General features: G+C 47.1%; 1 protein-coding gene across 1 annotated transcript in view; it reads left to right on the top strand.

Moving 5' to 3' along the window:
- GGACT (gamma-glutamylamine cyclotransferase) overlaps nt 1–9246 on the top strand; it is a 29999-nt gene extending 20753 nt beyond the window's left edge. Inside the window, exon 2 of the mRNA XM_082495224.1 lies at nt 8543–9246. Within this exon, the coding sequence (XP_082351350.1) occupies nt 8560–9033 (474 nt within the window). The 5' untranslated portion in view covers nt 8543–8559 and the 3' untranslated portion in view covers nt 9034–9246. The remainder of the gene's footprint in view (nt 1–8542) is intronic.

A 9246-nucleotide genomic window follows, 5' to 3' on the forward strand; every position in this document is an offset into this window, starting at 1 on the left:
AGTGGAATTTTGAGAAGCCATCTATCTATCTAATCTGCTACCTTTCCCAAAAGCAAGATTAACCATAGGATCCATGACAGTTTGGACAAGTACTTATTTTTCAAGAATTCTGGTTTTCAAGGCTTGAACACTGTTGGATTTTCGGTAAATGCTTCACACCCCGGTTGCCAATCGAGGACAAGATGGCCTGAGGTATCGTTGTGTTCTTCCAAACCATCAGCCCGTTGCTCAGTAGCAGTCAAAAAGGCTTTGGAGGGAAAGGAGCGTGAACAGAACAGGAGAGGTCATTTGCATCTCTGCATAAATCCATGGTTTATCCCTTCTCAAAGATTTCAGTTCTGGTTTTCCTATCTCAAAAAACTACAGGGGAATCAGAAAAGTTAGAGGAAGAGGTGGCAAAGATGATCGCAGGTAAGGAGTGTTTTCCATTCTGTTAAATACACGTGAACTCGTCAGCCTAGAAGACAGCCAGAGCTGAAAAAGTATCTGATGGCAGGGAGGAGGTGCACAGAGACCCCTGATCCGGAGTAAGAGCCCTCAGATGAAGCAAGCCAAGTGGCAGGGGGAGGAGAAAAAAGAAACCAAACCCTGAAGCAATTTGTGTCTCATGGACTCGTGTGGAGTGGGGGCGTGGGGCTGCCTGCCACAGGCTGTTGCCATTGCTGACCATTCACAATTGCGGTCGTGTGAACTGACAGGAGGAAAAGGCCTTTTGGCACCACGGTGCTCGTCACCTCTGGCATGGGAAAGGTCTTGACCCAAGTCTGGAAACTCATCACTGTTGCTTTGCCCTGTTCTTGCGCTCTCGATGCAGTGTTTGCTGTTGACCACCCTCATATAGGGGACATGGGGCTCTCGAGCCTTTTTGTGGTGACTTATTATGGTTGTTCTTATGCCCTATCTGTTCTTATCATTAGAAAGCTGTTCCTATCCACGTTAATTATTCTATGCAGAACGTTAATTATTCTATGCAGAAATTTTGGCCAGCTGTGTGTTCATGTAAGTGGAGAACCAATTGTTGCTTCTATAAAACCTTGACCCGCATTTGTAGGTGATTATGTCCCATCTCGTCAGCTCCTGTTTAAGCTCCTGCTTGTCCAGTCTGTGGCCCCAAAAAAAACAGTCCCAGACTCAGTGCTCTGCCCTGAACTCTTTCTAACTACTTTTGTAGCCCACAAGTTTCTGAATTGTGGTAACTTGATATAATATTCTCTCTGAGGGTCATACAATAATATTATACATACTATACAATATTATTACTTAGTATTAGGACAAAACAGTCAATACTTATAATACTTATAATATATTACTGCCCCTTCTCTTGGAGGGGCAACTTTTTTTGCCTTCCCTGACTCAATTTGTCCACATCCATTGACTTTCCATTTTCTTCATCCTCTTTTTCTCATCCACCTAATGTGCTGGCAGTCCCCTCCTGTCTCTGCACTGTCTAGAAATTTAGTCTGTTAATCAGTCTGAGGGTGTGGTCCAGCATGTTTCTGCAGCACGTGTCCAGCATCTTTTTGCATGTGATGGTTTTATCTGATTGTCACTTGGAGGCCTCTGTATCACGGAATCACAGAATCACAGAGTTTCAGAGTTGGAAGGGACCTCTAGAGATCATCTAGTCCAACTCCCCTGCTAAAGCAGGATTGCCTAGAGCACATTACTCAGGACTGCATCCAGGCAGGTCTTGAAAATCTCCAGAGAAGGGGACTCCACCACCTCCCTGGGCAGCCTGTGCCAGTGCTCTGTCACCCTCACCGTAAAGAAATTTTTCCGAGTATTTGAACGGAACTTCCTGTGTTCTAACTTGTGCCCATTACCCCTCGTCCTGTCACTGGGAATCATTGAAAAGAGCCTGGCTCCATCCTCCTTCAACCCACCCTTTAGACACTTGTATGCCGTAATAAGGTCTCCCCTCAGCCTTCTCTTCTCCAGGCTAAAGAGTCCCAGCTCTCTCAGCCTTTCCTCATAAGGGAGATGCTCCAATCCCTTAATCATCTTAGTTGCCCTTCACTGGACTCGCTCCAGCAGTTCCCTGTCCCTCTTGAACTGGGGAGCCCAAAACTGGACACAGTATTCCAGTTGTGGCCTCACCAGTGCCGAGTAGAGGGGGAGAATGACCTCCTTCGACCTACTGGCCAGTCTTCCCTATGCAGCCCAGGATTCCATTGGCCTTTTTGGCAACAAGGACACATTGCTGGCTTATGGATAATTTACTGTCTACTAGGACCTACAGATCCTTCTCCTCAGAACTACGTCCCAGCAGGTCCGCCCCTAACCTATACTGGTGCTTTGCATTCTTCCTCCCCAGGTCCAGGACCTTGCACTTGGTTTTGTTGAACCTCATTAGGTTCTTCTCTGCCCAGCTCTCCAGCCTGTCCAGGTCACGCTGGATGGCAGCATGGCCCTCTGGGGTGTCAGCCACCCCACCCAGCTTGATATCATCAGCGAACTTGCTGAGGATACACTCTGTCCCCTCATCCAGGTCATTAATGAATATATTAAACAAAATTGGACCAAGTATTGACCCCTGGGGGACACTGCTGGTTACAGGCCTCCAACTAGACTCTGTGCTGCTGATCACAACCCTCTGAGTTCTGTCACACAGCCAGCTCTCAATCCACCTCACTGTCACCTCATCTAGCCCATACTTCCTCAGCTTCCTAATGAGGATGTTATGGGAGACAGTGTCAAAAGCCTTGCTAAAGTCAAGGTAGATGACATCTACAACTCTTCCCTCATCCAGCCAACGCAGCTGCTCCTCACAGTCACTTTGGGAGTGAAACTCTTTCTGGTAGTAGTAAAAATTAATCTAACGAAATTTCTCTATGCAGTAGAGTTGAAAGTGTTTTGAAATGGTTTCAAACAGACAAAAAGCAAATGCTTTCTGTGATGCCAAATGGCAGTGAGGCACATATGAGCAGTATTGTGTGATTGATTGTGATTGTGTTTGTCCGAAGGGAAAGCGTCCTCGCTCTGTCTCCTGGTGATAAACACCTCCAAGATAGTCCAGCTTAAGCACAGGCGTATTTGTTGGCTGGGGGATGTATACTATCCAAAAGTGAAATGAAAAGTATTATCTGCAAAGTAGGTTGAGTGGCATTTCAGGTAGTGCCCAGTAGTGTCCAACATGACACTGGTTACTCTAATATTCTTGTTTGTTTTCACAAACCAGCAGCTCACAGTTTCTGAGCAGACAACTGCTGCGAGGAGACCGTAACCTCTTGATTTCAAAGGAGCCATCGTTTTGCTGGTGCCTCTGTGGTTAATGTAAGAAAGGTGTCTTGCCATAAACTTTTTCCGAGGTATTCAGCAAGGTTGGAAAGGGGTCGGCCTGGGCAGGAAGCCCTTGTCTGTGCTGTAAAGAAAATAGCAAGCAACAAAATGAAAGCATCAAAGGACCAACAGGATGCGGTCCCAGGAGTCCTCTCTGGCATGTTAGTCCTTCTTGAAAGTTAGCATTGAGTGAAGAGTGACCTTAAAACTCGCTTCATTCAAACAGACTGGGCTCAAGTTTAAAGTTCAAGGCATTTTGTTTTTTCACCTGTTTCCTACAGTTTCAAGAAACTTCTGAAGAATTAATGTGTAACTATATCTGGTCACCGAGCCAACGCAGAGAATTTTTCTCAAGGGAAAATAATGTTACTGTATGGAGGGAGAGAAATGGATACTTTCTGAGTTGGGAGAAAAAGTTTCAGCAAAATAAAACCAAAACCCCTGCTACTGCAATTGCGAACAGCCCTGGAGCTGGTACAGCGCACACCCGATTTCGTATTTTATTTTCAAAAGAAGCTGGTAGGATCCAATAAGGGTCTGGATCGTGGTAAAAGGATGTTTATTGTCAAAGCTGCTGCTGCTTGGGAAGCGAGGTCTTGTTTGAGGCATAACCTGGGAGCAAAGAGCCTGGTTGCAGCGCTTCAGCTTCATCTGCGAGTGTGTGTTGACTGAGCCTGAGACTGGCCCCGTGGCCGCCTGTCCCTCCCTCACCGCACCAGGGCTGTTCGGCTCCGAGAGGGAAAAATAAAGCCCTGACCCAAAACTCCATTGGTAGGTGAGGGCAGGCGTAGATACGATGATGCAGCCCCACCACCAACACTGAGCGGCAACCCGAGCTGCTGGCCAGTCCTGGTTATGAGACGCTTTTATTTTCACCCGACAGCATCTTCTACCTGCATGATCCTGAAACAGTGACTTTATTTTCTCATCTTTGCATCTCATATAACGAAGCAACTAGTAATTGATGCCGCAAGCGGTCCAGCAGGTCATCTTTCATAGCTAAAAGAAATAGTTTGAAGAGATGACATGATTTCACTCGCATTTCTCCATGCCATTAAATTTTAATGATTCTGGTATGAATATTTCATGAAAGTACCTTCTGAATGGGTTTGTTTTGTCCTGGCAGCTAATACTCACTATAGAGTCTGGGTTTGGTTTTTTTGTTTGTTTTTTGGTGGGTTTTCTTTTCCTCTTAGGTGGTTTAGTGTAGGTAAGAAGTGTCAAACTGGATCAAGTGAGAAAAGGCAACTTCTCGTTGATGATTCAGCGAAGGGATGCGGGCTGTAACTCTTTTCAGCTGCTTAGTGGAAGTCTGTGAAATGACCCTCAAATAAAATTCTGCTCTTTACTCTCCTGCCACAAGGTGGCTAAAAATCTTTTGAAAGCCCACGATATGCGAGTGCTCGAAATGATGCTAATACGTCTAACAGCCTTTCTGCAACACGAGACGGGGCACACAGAAGACCAGATTTATCACGCAGAAAACTTGTAGAGGTCTTATTTATATGGAGCGACATACAGAAAATGTTTTTACCAAGTTTATTGCAATCACGCCTCACGCAGGCTTGTCTGGGCTTGGCTTTGTTGGTTTTGGTTTTTTTTTAATAGAAGAAGTCATCACACCCAGCCCATCTCGCATGAGCGACAGAGCTGCTGTGGACCACCGTGGTGTGATGGGGAGCTCAGCGGCCGCCTGCCCACGAAGCCCCAGCTCTACTGGTACATCAGCCTCACGGCTCTGCACAAACACTGGCTGAAACGTTCAGATTCCCACTCCATCTCCGTTTGTATATCGCCTGCTGCACCCACCTACTCCAATGCTAAACCAGAAACACTCACCCAGAGCTGGGTTAGCGAGGGTTGGGGTTGTCGCTGTTGAATTCTGTGGGCCCTGCACCAGGATGACATCTGTGTTGCTTTAAATCAGTAACCTTTCCGAATAGCCGGCTGCCGCACTATCAGAAACGCGTACTTCATTTTCACGAAGGGTAACACTCTTTCCTGCAAACTTTTTGGAAGCTTATCTCCAGCTGTACAGTAGAGATAGAGCTTTTGTTTAATGGAAATGAAGCGTATCTTTTTCTTACAGATGCACCACTCGCTATTGAGCTTTTAATGTGCGTTTTAGGTTTCCCTTTTTATTTTTTAACTTATTAACTCTGACAAGTAACCTCTTGGTTGTGAACAATTTAATTCACAATTCATTTTTCTGATTCAAAGTGAACACGAGTGCCCTAATCCCCTAATGGGAATTAATTGCATGTTTCAGTTCTTAACTCTGATCCTTTCTCAATCCCCACTGGGACAAGTTTCTTCCTGAAGGATCTGTTTTTGTTATTCAAAACACAATCTGAAAGGTAATGATTTTTCTTATAAAAGGTAGTCAGACCGACTGAATATTAATGCTCTTTTTATTGTGAGGGAACAAACTCCATCCCAAAAAACTCGTTTGTGTCACGAAGGATAAATTACACTGAAGTATATCTGATAAAATACAGGGGGAGAAAATCAGCACGGATTTTTTTTTTTTCCTTAAGTGAAAGCTGTTTGCCAGTGAATAAAGGCACACACTGGTTTTGATTAGAAAACTCTTGTTCTGTTACAGAGAAAAACTGTTTATTCCACCAAGGGGGAAAGTGCTTCGCTACTGATTATTTTAAATGACACTCCTCTTGTCCAGCAACGTACCCCTTTGGATAACTGACGTGAGCTAACAGTCTACTAAAATAAGAGTAAATAGCAGCAAATACATTAAGTTTCTACTTCCCATCTTCTTTTAAAGATTTTTCAAACTTGAAATACGTTGTTTAATGACCCTTCTTCCAAAAGGAGCTGCACGTGCTCCCCTGATGCTGGGGGCTGGGTGAGGAGCTGCCAGATGGCCGGGTTGGGTGATGGGGAGGGAGGCTCTGCCCAGTCAGTGACTGGGGGCAAAACATGGGAAACCATCAAACAGGGCAGAACTGCTTATGCCCTACAGAAATGATGGGGGACAAACAGGACAGAGCATGAAAAATAACCCAGGAACAATGAGGGTACCTTCCCCCCCTCCTTTCTTTCAGTAAAGCCAGTCTTTTTTCCCATTTAAACCAATTCTGAGTGGTTTATGTTCACAGATAAATGGTGATCATCATCATCATTCAGGGTCTATTTTCAAGAGAGGGCTAGCCTGTCTGCGAATTGACTACTTCGGGCAGAGATGGCTTAGCACTTTCGGGTGTCTGGGGAAGACGGGAGCATGGCATTACCTGGCCAGTTTGGTTAGCACTGAAATACCACATCTTCCACCCACCTACCCCCGAGGTAAATAAATGGAAATAGCATTTGTACAGCTCCCTCAGACATGAAGGGTGAAGGTGCTTGTGAAGCCCACGGTGTCTGGCCTTACCAGCTCTGTAAATGAGGTTTGTCGCCCAAGATTTCTCAGCAGCGCCATGGAGAGCTGTCATGATCCCTCTCCCCTGGTGGAGCAGGACAGACATGTCCTTTCAGCTAGCACCCACTGGCTTGGGCTGTGGGTGCTGGAGGCCACCCTGCTACGCTCCCCAGAGCTGCAGCATGCTCTTTAGCATTTGTCAGTCAGTTGGCAAGTGGGACCTCGGCGCTGGGGTTACCAAAAATCCTTCAGTGTGGCCATGAAATGACTCGATGCCAGGTTAAACTTGCCCCGCCGGCATCCCTCATTTTGCTTGTAAGGTCTGACGTGAAAGCCTTTTCATCCCTCTCTCTGTGACAGACAGGTCCTCTGTTCGGCTTGGTGGTGTCCCAGTTTGTACGTCGTTAGCTTGCTGCGGCTACGAGCATCGTGCAGCTTGCTTTTCTTTTCCCTTTTTTTTAGTAAAACTGTGACCGAGCTGGTATTGCTATTTGGGAAAAAAAAAAAAACAAAACAAACATCAAATGTGTGCAGATGCAATGCAACATGACCCAAAGTTTGAAGGCATTCATTTCCTTTCAGGTGACTAATGCCACTGTGCTTTATTTTCCCATAAACCAAGAAGCCACACAAACTTCCAAACTGCAACCAGTCTTTTCTGTTACTGAAAAAAAGGGTGTTTCTCAAGTTCTGAGTGCTGCCTCGGTGAAAGGAGGACCTGAGCAGAAGAGGGAGGGAAGGTGGTGCTGCCCCAGGGTGCGTTGGGCCCATCCTGAGGTGGCGACGCCCAGTGTCCCAGGTAGTGTGTGCCCAAGTCCATCAGTCCAGGCTTTAAAAAACACCATCACAAGGGAAAACAAACTGACTGTGGCTTCACTTCTGCAAGTTTTAATAACCAGGTTTGACCTGGACTGGTTGAACCATAAATGCAGTGGAGCAGCATAGGACTGTCTGCTTAGCTGAGCCTGAACCATGGCTTTTTAATTATTATTTTTTTCCCCCTGTAAAGGATGTGCTAAGTGGGCACTTTTCATCACTGGGATGTCTCCCATAATGGTGAGAGAGAAAAAAAAAATAAAGAAAAAAAGGTTCTGTGCTTTTCCAAAGGCTCAGGGATGCATTGGTTGATGTTGCAGATTCCTTAGAGAACCCACAGGATGTGATTTGAGTACAGCAAAGAACTGCAAGGGTGGCTTTCTCCTGGTGTCTGTTTTTCACTGTTACAGTTTTTGACTGAAAAGTTTAAAGCTGTATTTGAATTTAGTACAATATTTAAACGAGGTGTAGGACTATCATAGAATGGTTTAGGTTGGAAAGGACCTTGAAGATCATAGAGTTCCAACCCCCCTGACATAGGCAGGGACACCTCTCACTAGGCCGGGTTGCCCAAGGCCACGTCCAGCCTGGCCTTGAACACCTCCAGGGATGGGGGCCTCAACAACCTCTCTGGGCAACCTGTTCCAATGCCTTACCACCTTCAAAGGGAAAAATTTCTTCCTAATGTTTAATCTGAACCTGCCCTCTTCCAGTTTAAAGCCTTTCCCCTCTCGTCCTATTGCTACATGCCCTAGTAAAAAGTCCTTCCCCAGCTCTCCTGTAGGGCCCCTTTAGGTACTGAAAGGCCGCAATAAGATCTCCCCAGAGCCTTCTCCTCTCCAGGCTGAACAGCCCCAACTCTTTCAGCCTCTCCTCATAGGAGAGGTGCTCCAGCCCTCGGATCATCCTTGTGGCTCTCCTCTGGACATGCTCCAGCAGGTCCATGACGATGAGACCACTTTTGCATGCACCTGAAGGGTCTTGCGTGCACAAGGCGTCTTGGCGTGGGTGCGGTTCTCCCGCGCGTTGGCCACAGCAGCCACGTGGGTAACGTACACCTCTGTCTTTCAGCTGCTTTTGCAGGTACGATGGCTCGTGTCTTTGTCTACGGCACGCTGAAGAAAGGCCAGCCCAACTACAAGCACATGATCAACACGGCCAAGGGGCTAGCGAAATTCCAAGGAAGGGGCCGCACGGTTGAGAAGTACCCGCTGGTGATTGCAGGAAAATACAACATTCCTTACATGCTGAACATCCCGGGAACAGGACACCATGTCGCCGGGGAGATTTACTCGGTTGACGACCAGATGCTGCAATTCCTCGATGAGTTCGAAGGCTGCCCAGACATGTACCAGCGTACCCTGATGAGCATCGAGGTGGTGGAGTGGGAAGGGAAGGGCGGCGCAGGGGAGGCGCGGGTGGCTGCTGAGGGTGTCGTGGAGTGCTTCGTGTACAGCACGACGACGTACCCGCCCGAGTGGGTCGGCCTCCCCTACCATGACAGTTACGACTCCTCGGGGAAACACGGCCTCTCCTACGTCCTACGTGAGAGCCGGGATTAGAAACGGGAGGTGACGCAGCCCGGCCGAAGACGTAGTGCTAAGCCCGTGCCGATCGGTAACCTTTCCAGGAAAGCTGTAATACCTTTCTATTAAAACACAGGATCTCTTGTAACCTTCCCAACCCAGGAGCCTTGGCGCTAGCGTTGAAGTCCTGTAGGCCCAGAGATGGGGACTCATCCCCGGCTAGTCAGCGTCCTCCTCGCCCCCGCTAAC

Source organism: Vanellus vanellus (genome assembly GCF_965231255.1).
Source record: "Vanellus vanellus genome assembly, chromosome: 1".
Taxonomy (NCBI): Eukaryota; Metazoa; Chordata; class Aves; order Charadriiformes; family Charadriidae; genus Vanellus; species Vanellus vanellus.